Source organism: Maylandia zebra, linkage group LG17 (assembly GCF_041146795.1).
Source record: "Maylandia zebra isolate NMK-2024a linkage group LG17, Mzebra_GT3a, whole genome shotgun sequence".
NCBI classification, from domain to species: Eukaryota; Metazoa; Chordata; class Actinopteri; order Cichliformes; family Cichlidae; genus Maylandia; species Maylandia zebra.
In genome coordinates this window covers 33,106,706-33,123,151 of record NC_135183.1, presented here as the reverse complement: position 1 = coordinate 33,123,151, position 16,446 = coordinate 33,106,706, and the positions used below count along the sequence as shown (strand labels likewise).

The window sequence follows — 16,446 nt, the reverse complement described above, 5'->3', positions numbered from 1 at the left end:
CTTGGACTGCAGCTGGTGAAGGCTGACCTTGCTCTACTCCCCAGCCTTGCAGGCTCTGCTTAGAGCGGTCCTTCTTTTCGCAGGGGATCTCCAAAGCAGAAGGACTACCATCAGACTGCTGCCGTCCAAGATGATGGAATTGGAATCCCTTCGGCAGTGGTACGAGCTCCACTGTGGGAGGAAGATAAATGATATCAAGGTCCACCATAATAGCAACTTGCGCTAGCTGGTCACAGTGATCTTCAAAATAAAAGTTAAAGAATTGTGCACTAATACATCAATGATGTGTGGAAACAGTGAAATGTTACATTGTATTAGAATAAACATAAGTAAAAGACAACAAAAATTATAATTTCCAGCTGATTTTTTTTTTCAGAAATCCTGAATGGCCCCATGCCAGATAAATTGCTTTTGCATGTCCTCTTAGGGAATAAAATACTTGATAAAACAAGGCCTTACATATTCAAAGCCAATGTAATGTGTCACTGAATGAAAAACAAAATCAGACAGTACAGGAGTTGAGAAATCTGATGTGACCTGGTCTTTCAGAAACAAGTGCATGTATTGTGTTTGTTTCTCCTGGTGGTAAAAGATAAAGAAGAAAAATGTCTGTCGGGCTATATTCGCCCATCTGCTTTCTATTCAAATGTGTTATTTGATGTCACAGGGATGCAGTCTGTCACAGTAAGCTGTGTCACGTACCACAGTACTGTGCCACGCGTGCATAGATCTGCAACATGGTTTAAAGTGTGCATAATTACAGAGCAGCAATCTGATTGTTTAAAGATGCATTTCGTCTGTGCTAAGTGGTTGCTAAGCTAACTGATGTGCAGGAAACTGTGAGGGGTAAGCTGTTCATGTTGCAGGAGGATGGGGTCATGGCAAGGAAACCCTTTTAGGAGTTATTGCTAAAACATCACGGAAAGACTGTGGAGAAAGAGCCAGCTTAGTGGCTGCAGAGGATTTAGCTAGAGTCGAACATTTGCTGTTTGCGCTTCTCTAATGAGCTTGGGGCAAAATTGTAAAATCTTCTCACAACTAATTTTAGACTCAAGAAGCAATGAGGGAGAAATAAAGGGGTCCTTTCTTCAGGTGGTGTCCCAGGAGGTTCATAGTTCATAGCTCAGTGCCTTCAAACAAACAAACCAAAAAAACGATTTCTAATGGGAAAAAAATAAAAGCATATAAAGTTTTTCGTCCTACATCAAGAGACAAGCAAATGACCTCCTTTTGTGTTTTTTTAGTGAAAGCTCAAGATTGAGAGAGAAAGCAATTTAACTTCAAGTGGATGATTGTTTTGCTATTAAAAAAAAAGAAACACAGGGGAGGCAAATTGCAGTTTTCTGTGCTTAAACCTTCAGAGTCGTGTTGCTAACTGGATGTTAGTCTTACATCTGAGACTTTCAACATAGAGCTTAGGGCCTGTACTTATTATAATTCTGGCTGTTTTGTAAACTTTGTTTCGAATTTCCCTTTTGTGTGTGTGTGTGTGTGTGTGCGTGCGTGCGTGCGTGTGTGTGTTTTCTAACACTCTGATGTTAATAATGTCAGTGAAAGTGGATATTCCTAATATGGTCATCTCAGGCAGGGGGAGGCCCCGTCTACCTGACATTGAAGCCTTTTGTTTAAAAGCAGCAGCCAATCAGAGGAATGCTGGCTTAAAGGGATTGGAAGAATAAAAATGTAGAGTTGTGGTAAATGGTAAATGGCCTGTATTTTTATAGCGCTTTTACTAGTCCCTAAGGACCCCAAAGCGCTTTACACAACTAGTCATCCACCCATTCACACACACATTCACACACTGGTGATGGCAAGCTACATTGTAGCCAAAGCCACCCTGGGGCGCACTGACAGAGGCAAGTTGATAGTTAATAATAGGTCAACTTTAGTGTTTTTATGTGTAAAATGTACGACTAAAGATTTAAGTGACTAGAAAAATAGCAAAAACAACCCCCAAGCAGATTTCATATGGATGCATGTCATATACAAAGAACAGTGTATTTAGTTCCATGCATGCATAAGCTATACATGAACAATACTACCATGAATTTCTATCCACACACGGTAGGTAAAACTACCATGATTTATTTGGGTTGCAGGTGAGTCTGTTGACTTATATGTAGTGTCTGAGACCATTTTGTCTCACAGATTGTCTGGAGGAATGGCTGCAGTGATTCAGAAAAAAAAATTCACAGCACTGACTTTTGAGGGACCATGTGCTGTGGTTGATGAGCGATAGCGCTTTACTATTTTACTCAAGGCTTACTTTTTGTTCTTTTTATTCTCCAGTCTATCTCACTGCTCTCCCAACACCACGCACAAATGCAAAATGCATCAAAAACCATTTGGTGTAAGGTGGGTAAGTAAACTCCGTCACAATTAGGCAGCGTATGACATCAACGGTAAATAATAACATACGCTGCAAAACACTGACTTATACAAATGCGAAGCGGAGTATAGTGGCCATAAAAATTGATTGCACAAAAGAACAACAGTGTAATCAGACCGTGAGAGGAAAGCTATTATATCTATGTAGCAAATATAATTCCTCAAGAGGAAAATTGAATTCTTTGAACACAGAAGACAGAAGAAAATTAGTTTTCACCACAGTGGCCATGTTGTACAGTAGAAATAAACATTTCCCAGCAAAGCTATAGGGACAATTTGTTCCAACACAATACGTTAGAGGTTTTTGAGTACAATGAGGAACAAAACATACAAACACAACTTTTTAATTATGTTTCACCCTAAAAAATGCAGAACAGATCCTAAGACCACTGAAAAATGATGCCTGCAGATATACATAAAAGAAAGTGTACATAAATAGACTGGAGGAGCACCCAACCTACCTCTCTTGATCAAAATGTTACCAAAACACAAAATAATGAGCACATGAAAATAATGTTAACAGTCATCTGGAGCCTACAGCCAAATTAAATCCTCAGCCAGCACAACAGACGCTCTTCCTTAATGTTATGGACGTGCAGTGTGGACAATGTTTGATTTTGTTGCAGCAGGTTATCACTATAATTAGCTCTAAGAGATTAATCATTTTTTTCCCCACACGCACTAACAGGTAACAAAAACACGCACTGAGTGAGAAAGAACTCGCCTGCAAATGATATTAAATATAAAACAAGCAAAAATGTCCATCTCAACGAGCCGTTTAATCTTGTATTCAGATCTGAGGCTGTGCCAGCAGGATGATGTAACTATTTGTTGTATAAGTCCGTGTTTCCAAGGCAACTTTAATTTAGCAGATTTTCCCTGGAAGTGATCTGCCTTATTTGCAAGAACGCTTCTCAAAAAGAAGTGACACTGCATTGCAAACATGCTAATTAGCTCTCGTCCTTTTACGGTTCCACTGCAGTGAAAAAGAAGAAGGGAAGGAAGCAGATAAAACTGTGCGGCAGAAGTGCAGGTGACACATCAATCAAACCCTGCCATCAACGCTCTTTGACAAATTAAGATGGACTCGAAAAACGCAGCCGCGTCATCATCGTCACCATCACCGCGCTGATTTCGTTCCACAAATGGAGCATAAATGCAGCGACTCTTAAAATTTGCAATCTCAGGTAAGAAATTGCTGCCTGTCACCTGTCAAGGTCTTCTCTCAGCCAATTATTACACCACTGGGTGCAGGCCCATCCATCCATTAGATGTCAACTATGTCAACACAGTGCATTAACAATTCAGTGGACAGTTCTGCTTCCCCCTGCACGACTCTCTTATGTTTTAATATCATAAACAGCAGAGAGAAGTAGGAGGCGAGAGCTTGATAGACCGAGTCTTCGTGAGCATGCTGGGCCTGACTCACGAGAATGAGATGTTTCCAAAAATAAAGAAGGGAGGGAGAGAAAGAGGGAGAGGCAGAATGTGCTGAACAGGCTGGAACAGAAGAAAACGAGTGGATTAACTCCCTCCCCCACCCTCACTGCCACCTCCTCTCCTTCCCCCCCTCCTTCTTTCCGAAAGCCCTTGGATTCATCACAAAACATGCCGAATTAGTGGGAACAAATCGCCTGTATAAACACCCCTAAACACTTTCCCCAACTGCCACGATGCAAAAAATAAAATAAGATAAAGTAATAGTAATGCTGTCACTATTTTATTAAAACCAAAAGAAGAGTTAAAAAAAAAAGACCTAAATGATTGAAATTAATTAATTTGCTCCGCTCCTCTGGGGACAGATGTGCCCAAAGTGAGCAGATGTCAGCAGTTGGTTGCGTGTTGTAACTAGGCACCGTGATGTACATGTTGGCTGTTTATTGTGACAGATTGCTCGATGCAAATCTAGTGCGATGTGAATATGGTAGTCTCAGCCTCCTTGCTGCAACTCATAATACTCTGAAGCCCCTATAAGCCAGATAGCAGATTTGGAATATTTTTGTCTGTTAGGAAAATGTTTGCCATGCCTGCTAGTTTTGTCAGTTTTTATCCTTAAGCTTGGTATATCTTGAGTACAATAAAAGCAGGGGGGGGGGGGGGGGGGGGGGGGGCGCACTGGTGCAGAAATCAAATAACAAAACTACTCAATTTTTCTGTGACCCAAATGTTTCTTTTCCTCTCTGTGAACTGCTGTGGGTAGATCATCCACATGATTTCAGACTCTGAGTGCATGTGCATAGCGCCTGATGAATAAGATGATTATCTCACTTGCAGAGAGACACAGACAGTGAGAGAGAGATCACATGACTCGTGACTGGTCAGCCTCACCAGATCTGGAGTATTGAAGAATGCCCGCGCACATGAACACCCAAATCACACTCACTATTAAGCAGACAAAAATAACAAAAGATGGCAAAGATGATACTGATAATTTCTCATGCAGCGAACAGATTCCCTGTCAGGACTCAGACGCCACAGCAGGGTATCATGGGACCCTTTAATCTAGCATGAAAGACATGGGTAATCCTTGTTGGGGGATTACTCCCGACCAGTACTCTCTCTTTGCATATTCCAACTTTGGTGTACAAGTGCTTAAGCACTAACCCACCAATCACGATCTATCCATGGCTCCATCACTCATCCTAAGACTTAGCAGAGAAGGGGACATGTTTACACTTGACTCCCACCGCAACCAAGAGGATTTAACAGTGAAGAAACAGAACCTATGTGTAAGCCTACATAATGACCTGAACACTCTAAACAGACTGCGACAGCAGTTTTCCACAGCAAAAACAATCAGTTCACAGCATCATAACATTATGCTAAGATGTTTACATTCCAATGCACAGCTCAGTCCCATTTTGTTTATTCTGTGCAATTTACAGAAAGTATGTGCAGTTATCAAAGTGTAAAATAATATTTTTGTTCTCAGTGCGGATTAGATAACCGCACTTACAGGAAAAACATAAACATAAAATATCTTGAATGTGTTTTGCATTAGCACAGGAGCATTTGAAGTAGAATAGCAAAACAGTAACAGTGTGGTGATTGTATAAGAAGCAGAAATCCTTACAGAAGCTCTGTGCTTGCTGTAAAAGTATGTCCGTGCATTTTTTGGATGAGAAGTAAAGTAGGAAGATTTATACCACTCTCACATCTGTAGGCTAAATATGCAATTTGAGCAAACCTAGCTTAGCATAAAAGGTAACTTGCTAGTGGTAGTATAGGACAGCGGTCCCCAACCTTTTTTGCGCCACAGACCGGTTTATGCCTGACAATATTTTCACGGACCGGCGGATAAATACAACAAAATAAAACTAGTACTGGTACCGAAAAAAATAAGATTTATTCATAACACATGTGAAAAGACCCAGGAAAACCAAGTTAACGATAAAAACGATAACAAAATAACGTTGAAAACCGATAAAAACCCTGAAAACCATACATTTCACACCTGAGCCTCAACTCTCGCGGCCCGGTACCAAACGACTCATGGACCGGTACCGGTCCGAGGCCCGGGGGTTGGGGACCACTGGTATAGGACATTGCTAGCCATGACATAAACATAACCACTTATAAAACAGTCGCTTCAAACACAGACATTATTTTATCTTGCATGGATTGATCAAATAAAATGTAACATATTAATAAAGAGCTTCTGAATATGTATTTTAAGTACATTAGCTAGTTTTAGAGGAGTAGTAAAGCTAGGTGATTTTTTTTATGTACTAATCTTTTTCTTTTTTCTTTAAAAAAAAAAAGATTAACTATTGCTTCAAACCAAGCATTCTCATAAAAGTACATACAAAAACACAAATCCCACATCATAAAACATGTACACAACAGCTATAGTGCATTAATGTCACTTAATTCTATCATCTGCTTCCATTAATCCTTAGGGACTAGTAAAGCACTATACAAATACAGGCCATTTACCATTTACCATTAATCTATCGATGAAAAGATAATATCAATTGCTAGCTATGACACTACATTGAGAGAAAGTAACAATAAAAAAAATCAAACTACAGTCCAGTAGTGCTTTTAAATACAGGTGTGATGCTAAGACGGAATGGAGTTCATCTGCTAAAAATTTGCCCCTAGCAAATTTCCAGAGAAATGATTCAGCCACTAAGTCTCACATTACTGGCGAAGAAAAAGAAATACTGTTTAAATATGCAGGACAGAACCTTTGAAGCTCCATCCCCAATTTAATCAGTTAATATTTAAAGCAGGAATATTCTTTATATAAGGCATTTGCATGATGGGCTGCAGAGAGGGTGGCTGCTGGAAATGAAGACATGAAGACTGAGATATAACAAGGTGAAATCTTAATCCTTTTTTTAATCATTGGTATTCAGAGGCCTGCACTGCCTGTAATAGCTTGTCAGACATTAAATGCAGCAACATTTGCAACATTTACAGAACCTCACTATCATCCCCCAGGAATCGAATGCATCATTATGTTCGGTTGTAGTAAACATTCTCTCATTTTTCAACTAACATCTTAGTCTTCATTAGCTTCATAACATCAAACAATATCATACATAAAGGGGTTTACAATATTAACCTTGAGCTTGATGTATGTTAGTTCACATTCTGTAATTGCATTTGTCCAAATTAATATACGTATTACTTACATTGCCCCCCGAATTTTGCATAGTATTCTGTCATTACGTCTAACAGCGGAAAATGAAATTCATTTGAGAAAGAATAGATTCTGAAAGGATGGAGAGCATAACCAGGTTAAATTCTGACAGCCAAAAGAAAAGAATAAAACAAAAAACAGACAACAATAGTTACATTTTAGCTAACACCTACAGATGGAGACACAGTTGTGATCCTCATGTCATCATTCATTTGACCATTACCAATCGGCCATGGCGCATTAGCCATGAAGCTGCAAGGCCAACTAAAACTACGGAAGCCCTCCACTATGAAGAATGTGAACCACATAGTATTCAGCAAAAAAACACATCCATTTGGCTTCACAGGCAGTTCAAACATACTGATAGTGGATTGAACCAAGAGTGAGGGCAAATGCAAATGCCTGAAAATCTGTAGCCACAAACCTAGCACAGTGTCACAAGGTCATTTAACCACACACATTCACAAACAGGCACATGTACACTGAGCAACAGTGGCGGTTTTTGATACGGGCGACACGGGCAGTTCCCCAGGGCGGCATCGTGGTGGGGGGTGGCATCACGGGCATCGGCAAAACAAAAAAAAATTGCTCATACTCATGTTGCCCCGACATCAGCGCATATTGGGAATGATACAGGCACCAATCGGTTTTCTATCGCCCATTTCCTGGGAGTAAGGGCACCCTCCGTATGTGAGGTGCGCTTGCTGCTTGAGGTACAGGGAGGAGAGGGCGGGACGGCGGGGGATTCACTGGTGGCTGGAGCAGCATCTAATAACCAACTCGCAAAATAAAACAAAACAACAAACACGAAAACACCAGACATTATGATAGAGAGGGATCAATAACAATTTAAAATTTGTATTTTATATTTTGATGATTTAATGTCTCACACACAACCCGTGGAAAGGGGTTCATAATGTTGTAAATCCACGCCCATTATGTATTCATGATTTGAATCCTGGGTTGTGTGAAATCCCAGAAATACACCTTAGACAAAGTGAATCTGTGAACTATAAGGTGTAGGTCTATTAGGTTATATTGTGGCGATCCTCGAGTTGGGGGATTTGTGTTCATACTGGAGTCCAAAATTAAAACCAATGGAAAATGGACAAGAAAAGTTCAAAGCCATCAGGTGCTGAGTTTAGAAAAAATAGAAGAGAAGAGGAGGAGAAACGAGCAAAAGATACAGGTAAGCAGATGTGTCACTGGATTATGGGAGGTCATGTATCCTGAAACAATCAGAATCAGAATACTTTATTAATCCCTAAGGAAATAATGTGGATTACAGTTGCTCCAAGAAGAAATGGTAAATTGTTCATTTGACCTGTTCTCATTGTATGGCGAATTATGATGGCTGTTTGGTAGCCGTTTGCATACAATGCATACTATCCCTCTCTTCATGTGTGTGTACGTGTTTCTCTGGTGAATTTCGACAACAGTTTTATGTTAATGTACAATCTTTAATATGTTTTATGTGTGTGCGTGTGTGTGTGTGGGGGGGGGGTGCCAGAGGGAGTGTTCACCCAGGGTGCCAAACAGGCTAGGACCGCCACTGCTGAGCAAAATAATAATAATTTGACCAAACATCCCACGCAATACTCTGTAAATGGCATTTCATAAAACAAAATGAATTCCCTTGAGAAATTATGCAAAGCGTATTGAACCACTGTATCCTGTAGCTCCGTTCTCAAGCGGTCACACAATCAAACAAATAAGAAGAAGAAGGGTGATGCCAAGACAGAAAGCAATTCTTCCTTTTTTCCTGAGTAGCCTGTCAGATGATTGAGTCATCCACTCCATTCCATTCGAGGCAGCTTTCCATATTTGAGTGCTTCTCGGCATGGACACTTGCTGCACTTTAATTAAGGTTTGCTATGCATTATACAAACAGAAAATGCTTAAGAGTGCAGAAAGGCTCACATTAGTTGAGCTTTTTTCCCCCTCATTCAAAAAAAGTCTTTGCCAGTCAACAGATGGTATTTATTAAAATCATAGACAGCAAAAGAGGTCTATTGTGAGATTTATTTTTTTTTCTTTTAGTGCCCATTGGCAGTCCATTAAACAACTGAAACTGTGTGCGAAAATCCACTGAGATACAAGGAGAGAGGCATGGAATTAGGAATGTTTGTATTATTCATTGGCAGCCAAAATCCAATGCAGACGTCTTCTGATCATTAAATGAAAAGTATCTCCAGCAAAGTACTGTAATTGCCTCACAAAAATTATCTGCCTCCCCATCCCCCTCTTTCATGATCTAAACACAAGTGCACAGAACCAATTCCAGTCACATGGTAACGGCTTTGATTATGAACAATATGTTTCTTGATGTTTCTCGGGAGAGATGGTAGCTCAGAGGGAAAAGAGTTCAATGTGTGAGCTTGTCTGCCAGAATGAACCGCTTTCAAGCCAGCCACCTCTGCCTGTCATCTTCCCTCAGACACAGAGAGAAGCTGTCTGTCATCTTCCCTCAGACATAGGGAGAAGCAGAATTACTGGGGCACTCAAATGCACATGCCAGAAATTGGGCCAGTGCTCAGTAGTGACACTATTTGTGATTTGCATATGAATATGCTGAATGAAAAAAAAAAATGGAAAAAAAACTAGACCAGTATTCCCTTTAATTTCACAATATCTGACTTGGCCCCTCTGGGGCCTAAGTGAAATGATCAATGTCCAAAATTAAACAGTAATTGCCAGCCCCATAATGAAAATGGACCCCTAATAGATATTTTTCATCAGCGGAACCTGCAGTGCAGGATGCAATTACCTGGAGTGTTTACAAGCCATTTCAGCACCATTTTTTGCATTTCCAGGCATCAAGGCTAAGGTCATTATTTAACGGAATGAGTTTTAGGTGGAAAAATATCCACATTGATGTCTGAATCACACAAAATTGTATTATTCAGTTCATCAGTGTAGATGGAGACATTGCCAGCACATTGAAATTATAACCTTTGCAAGAGAAATACCACTCAATTTGAGAATAAATATATCTTTGCCTTGTTGTCTTTATTAGGTTTGGTTTGAAACTGTAATGTTAATTAGCTTTTTTTTTTAATAGTTTCCATTTGACTCTAGGAAAATATGATGATTATGAATACTTATTTAGAAGTGGCAAATTTCTTGCACATGCATATAAATTCAAAAGAAAATGTTAATTTGCTCCATGTTCAGTGCTGCTGCAAATCAATGTGACCTTAAAACTGAGAGAAAGGGTCAAACTGCTATGTCATTTGTGACTGGAAGGCTCAGTATAAGGGCATTCATTATCCCAGAGTGGTTTGCCATTACTCCATATGGGAGTTGCATATATTACATATGAAATTCAGTGGTATTCCTCTTTAACACAGAGTGAGGAAAAAACTGCAAGGGTATGCGCCCAGAGTTACATCCATGGAGATTATCCCCATTAAATGTCAAAGACACTTCATATTCAGTGACAAGTTTTAGCATACAGCATATTCTCTTTTGGCAAGCTGTTCCAAGGACTCAAATGACAGAAAAGATTGGGTTTGAAGAGGCAAACTTTAAAAAATTTTTCATGTGTTTTGCTTAGAAAAAGCATGACTATATACACATATAAAAACCTTTGTAGAAATAACCACAAATAATGTCTTAAATACAAATATGCACATGAGCAGTGGCTTTAAAATGCTAACCAGTCAGACGCCTGATGGTATAAGATGAGAAATTACATTTTAGAGAAAGAAATGTACATTTTCTTTATTTTTCTTTATTTTATTTTTTTTACTTCAGAATCTCTAAATCTGACCAGTCAACATTTCGCAACCCAATGACAGGGATAAATGCAAATTTTGCAAAATGGAAACTTTTTATTTTCAAAAAGCAACAGATTACACAGTTAACTTTCAGCAAATGCAATCCTAACTGAAACTGTACTCACATTCGGGACTTCAAAATGAAAAGACTCACATACTTACACACAATCTATCTATAATATACAAAAAGAATACATAATAAATATTAAAATGGCCACAAGAGAAAAAAGTAAGTCACTGAAAACAATCAGTAGAGAGCAAATGTAGGGAAAGTAGAAACAAGACGGTGTGCCTTAAATGTCTCTCTTTTTTTTTTTTTTTTTACATTTTTTACAAATTGTGCAAGATTTCATACTAAGGCTCTGGTCTTGAAGTGACTGTTGTCTGATCCACACACACACACACACACAGAAACACACACAGAATCACACACTCTCCCTGTGCTCTGAGCACTCTGTGGGGTGTAGCAAACCATTGCAGAATAAAAATGGGCTGCTCAGTGTATGGCCTGTGATGCACATGGGAGTGGACCAGCTTTTAAAAATGAACATGCACTTCACGCTAATGTGAAAAATAGGAAGAAGAAAAGAAAAAACTCCCCTTGCACCTAAAGGGGGAAAAAAAGAAAAAAAGAAGAAGAAGAAGAAAACTTTTCAGGAGTGATTGAAAAATAAACCCCAGAAACATGACGATATCATAACCATTAAGGCAAGAACACCCGGAGTGGCATCAGCAATACTGTAACAATGTGATAGTGTTTAGGTACATGAATATGATGAAACATTTAACTACTTCTTCAATGTCTTTTTTAAGCACAAGGTTGTTTTCAAAAGCAACTTTTTTTTAAAATTCCAAACATCACTTCATCTTTTTTTTCCTCTGTTTTTTTTTTTGGTTTTTTTTTTGGGTTTTTTTGTAAAATGTGTTAGGAAAATAACAATGCCAGACACTAGGGACATATGGATAAAACTACAAGAAATCCTTTCTAGATTTTAAGTTGCAACTTCAAAACCACACATTGTAAATCCCCCATCATTAAGCCCCCTGCCCGGTAAATGAAAGAGATATCACTTACATTAAAACCATTTTATCCTCTTGTGATGGTGTAATCCAACAGTTTTTGCTCTACTTACAGCGGTTGTGTAGTCTGTTGCAAATTAAAGCATTCATTGTTTAGTTTGGAGGGAGAGGGGGGGAGAAGGAAAAAACAACAAAAAAGTTGTCCTTGCAATGCAACTGTCGACCCCCCCCCAAAAAAGCATCTTTACATCTTCTTTTTAGTGCAACTCTTAAAATGTAAAACATTTCCAGTGATTCCTTGAGAGGTATCATTTCTTTGTTTTGTGTTATTATTTTTTTTCTTTTTCTTTTCATACTTACGTATTTCACACCTCACAGAATAACGTGTCTTCAAAATATCCCAAGCAAGACGTCTTGTTTTCACTGTTTTGTCAAATCGCTCTCTCTTTTTTTTTCTTTCAACTTTTTGCATCTCTGCATTGGCATGGCCTTCCACAATGTCTGTTTACTAGAACATAAACACAGGAGGTGATCCATTCCCCCTGCGTTATTCCCATTCCCTTCAGCCTCCGTGTGTGATACGATTTAGATTCAATCGCCCCAGCACAGCCACGTGATTGGCAGTCCACCTTCAACCTCTGTAAAGAAGGGCCAGGAGAAGGAGGAACAGGAGGAAACTGGAGGATGAAGAGAAGGGAGATAGAAAGAGAGAGTACGCTGTACAATGGGAGCAAACCCAGATCAAGATCAATCAGGGCAATAGAGACATAGATGAGAAAAAAACCCTCATATAACACAGTAGGGTTCCCTTGGTAACCTGGATTTTCTGCAGTAGAGGAGTGTGGTGCTGAAGCAACGCCGAAGCTCTCTGTTAGAGAAGATGCAGATGAAAGGATTGACCCCAGCCTGGGCAAAGCTCATCCACACGGCTGCTGTCAGGTAGCCTCCAGGGACAACGGGGCCCCTTGCAAACACCCGCCAGTAGCAGGCAACCAGGTAGGGCCCCCACAGTGCCAGGAAGAAAAACGTCATGATGTAGAACATCCTACTAATCCTCTTCTCGGTTTTGAATTCATCCAATACCAGTAGACGCCTGCGGCCCGCTGCATTGCTGTTCTGCCGGATGCCCAGCAAAGTAGGTGGGGTGGGGCCTCTTCCAAATCCAGCCAGCCAATTAGCTGCCGCTTGCCCGCTAGCACCTGGGCCGTGGAAGGTCCAGTTCTGGCTGACAGCAGGCACGAACTGGACGGGCTTCATCTTTCGACGGTCGTGGACGAAAAAGATGAGCTTGAGGTAAACCAGTTGTGTGGCCAGGAGGATGAGCGCCAGCAGAAGCATGAAGCCCAGCGAATCATTTGCCCTGAAGGAACGGTGCTGGAATGTGCACTGGTCCTCCTCCCGGATAAAAGAGTACGTCCCTACATCTAGCACCGGAGGGAACGCCATAGCCACAGACAACGTCCACACCATGCAGATGACAGCCAAACACGTCCAGAAAGTCAGCCTCTTGGTGTAGAAACGGTGGTGCGCGATGGCCAGGTAACGGGTGACACTGACACAGAACAGCATGAAAGCCGTGTGGAAACAGGAGAGCACACCCAGGAAGGCGATCACTTTGCAGGTCAACGTGCCGTAGGTCCAGGCAGACCCATTCTTGACTGAGGTGAAGACAAAAGGGAAGCAGATGGCGGAGCGCAGGATGTCAGAGGCGCACAGGTCCAACAGGAAATAGTAGGGCGCTCGGTGCAGGCTCTTGTCTTTGACCAGCAGGATGGAGATCAGGAGGTTTCCGACCACACCGACTCCAATGATAAAACCCAGAGAGGTCAGTTTGAGGAACGTGGTGAGAGGAGAGACATTCTGCAAGATGTTGTGGTCCCCTGCATGGCTATAGTTCGCCATAGATGGAGGAGGGATCATAAAGATAGCGGAATAGCTTCAGCCAAGTATCATGATCTAGAGGTGGCAGGGGGAGGCGTTAGATCCATTTGGCGGTGTGCTTTGAAGAGGTTTCCAGGCGTATAGGCAACCTCTCCTCTAAGGCATCCTTTGTTCCTTTGTCTCATCACACCTAAAAAAAAAAAATCCCTGAAAAATACGTTCATCCCATCAACATTCAGTCCCATACAAGAGTTAAATTACACCTGTACCATTTATACTCCCATGAACATAATTTTCCTTTGCCCTGACGATTATTTAATGATTTACTTTTTAGCATTTTGAGTGGCTCAGTGCAGAACTCTGCCTCAGCCTGAATACTTTGTCTACTGAGAATCACACAGACAGTAAGCGAGCTCGATCCGACTAAAGCATCAATGCGTTAGACTAACAGAATATTCTTTCACGTCGCTTCCTGAACAAAAGCAGCACAAAGCCAAGAAAGCACAGTTGAGGCTTCATTAACAAACGACTGAGTTTTCTTCTTTTTTTCTGTCGTCTGTCGGAAATAAACGAGTGGCAAACACACACACACACGCAAACAGATCTAGGCTTGGATTTTTTTTTTCTTTTTTTACATTTTCAGCGCACTGTGAAACATTAAGACAAATGCAGTCCAAAAATAAGCTCTTCTTGATCACACCCTACAGAAGAGAGGAAGGCTCCCTGGATCGGTGGATGCCTCGAATAAACTCACCCCAACCCTTTATGCGTTGTGGTAAATCGACTGGTAAAGGGTGCATACAGTACGCGATAAAGCGCCCCCCCCCCCCCCTCCCTTTTTTTTCTTTCTTGTCTGACTAAAGGTTAACTGGATTAACGGGTCTAACGTTAATAAGCGGTGTTCTCATTAGGGCTTCTATGGAGCCAGCCTCCATTTTTTCCCCCAGATCATCCTTTATGTTACTAATTACAAAGAGTTAAGCGAACATAACGCGTAACACCCGCTCTGTGAGCCACATCGGCGTAATTCTTTTTGCAATGCGCGGATGCGATAATCAGTAGGGCTGGGTTGAAAAAAGGATGGGTAAAATGGCACTAACAAAGCCCGTTGGTAAAAAAAAAATATTATGGCGAGCTCAATTCCATATGTATATATATATTTGGTGGGGGAAAAATTGCATAACATATGCTCCATTTCGTTAATAAGTACGCTTGTGTCTACTTACGCATTTAAATGTGTCCTCCGTGAGTCGAGTGGTCTCTCTCTTTTTAAATGCGCGTTTGAATCCGATAGAATTTAGTTAAACACGGAGCAGAATTAAATAATCGCCTTTGCGTCCCAGTCGGCCGGATGAAGCACAACGGTGTAGCGGATCCGCATGTCCATTATACTAGAATAATTTCCAAGTCTCCGCTATGGTTTGGCTGGAATCGCATCCACCACACAAGACAAGGCCAAAAGAGAAAAAAAAGATGAGAGAACGAGAGAGACAGTCGACCATAAGATCAACCAAAACCCTACCTGTTGACAATCCAATTTCGTGTCCCTCCTGATCGCTATTTACATTGCACAAATCGTGCTTTTCGCCGTTTTAAAAAGCCTGCTTTGTTGCCTGCCCCCTTTTTTTCTGCCTCCACCGTGAATATCCTACAGTAAACGGAACCCACTGCGCATGCGCCCTGCATCCCCTATTTGTGATCCAAGACGCGTCTTGTCTCTTGTTGCAGCAGCGGCGGCGGCGGTTAACAGCGTCTCTCTCTCACGGTAACATCTGCTCAGCGGTGCCTGCTGCTGCTGCTGGCCGGTAACGCGTTACAGCCACAGCTACCCCCCCTCCTCTCCTCTCCCCTCCCCCGCCAGGCGGGTTCCCCTGGTAACGCGCAGAGTAACGGATCGTCAAGTGTCTACTAAACTAGATTCTTTTTTTAAGGATTAATTCACATCAGCTTCTTTAGAATAAAACGTGTTTTTTACGTAAAAAAATAATAAAATGCACCAGGGTTTTTTTTTCTTTTTTGTTTTTAATTCTTATTATTTTAATTTCAACCCAATTTGACCCTTTTCTGGATTCAGACCACAGCATTGCTTGATCCTGTTTGCAGACACAGTGCAGCTTTGCAGTGGTCGTCATCCTCACTGAGGGAGCATGATAAATTCATAGGATATTTGATTTCTCAACCATGTATGGGGACATGTGATGCCATGAGAAGTCTTACAACTGAATATTGTGCACAGCTGGAGACTTACATACTTGCATGCTTCAAACATACAAAAATCCTTGGTGTTGGAATCATGAATGAATAATTACCATAACATAAAGGAAGCATGTTGCTATTGGTAACTGATACAAACTCTGTACAATAGGGATATCTGTGGAGTGGGGGGAGTTTTTAACCCTTTATGGAGCAGTCACATTTCCTTTAAACCACACATCACACGTGTGGTAACTTATCTACCATTACTACATGGACATATTTAGATTAAGCTACAGGCAAAGTTTACTTCTTGCCTTTAAAAGAAATTAATGACATTTGCTAAAGGGCATTCATTTTTATAAGGTCCCATTTCACTGCATAATAAACTAATTTAATAACCTAATAATTTAAACTGTTGGCTGTATACGGTGGTAAAGCTAGTTTACATCACTAGTTTATTCCAAAATGAATTTAATATATATATACACACATAATGCTATATATTATTATAAGAGGTGTCATGGTGGTTAGCAT

The 16,446-nt window shown here is 40.7% G+C and overlaps 1 protein-coding gene across 4 annotated transcripts; it reads right to left on the bottom strand.

Annotated features, from left to right (window-relative positions):
- Window positions 1-6,530: 6,530 nt before the first annotated feature.
- On the bottom strand, window positions 6,531-15,520 carry gpr85 (G protein-coupled receptor 85). 4 transcript variants are annotated; one of them, XM_004560840.3, is made up of 2 exons: window positions 14,943-15,520; window positions 6,531-13,923 (listed from the first exon to the last, which is right to left on the bottom strand). In XM_004560840.3, exon 2 carries the CDS (start codon window positions 13,753-13,755, stop codon window positions 12,622-12,624), a length of 1,134 nt encoding a protein of 377 aa, XP_004560897.1. In that variant the 5' UTR covers window positions 13,756-13,923; window positions 14,943-15,520; the 3' UTR covers window positions 6,531-12,621. The 4 variants fall into 4 exon arrangements, with proteins under 4 accessions (XP_004560897.1, XP_004560898.1, XP_004560899.1 ...); XM_004560841.3 differs by having other exon boundaries at window positions 6,531-13,906; XM_004560842.3 differs by having other exon boundaries at window positions 15,239-15,520.
- Window positions 15,521-16,446: the final 926 nt, after the last annotated feature.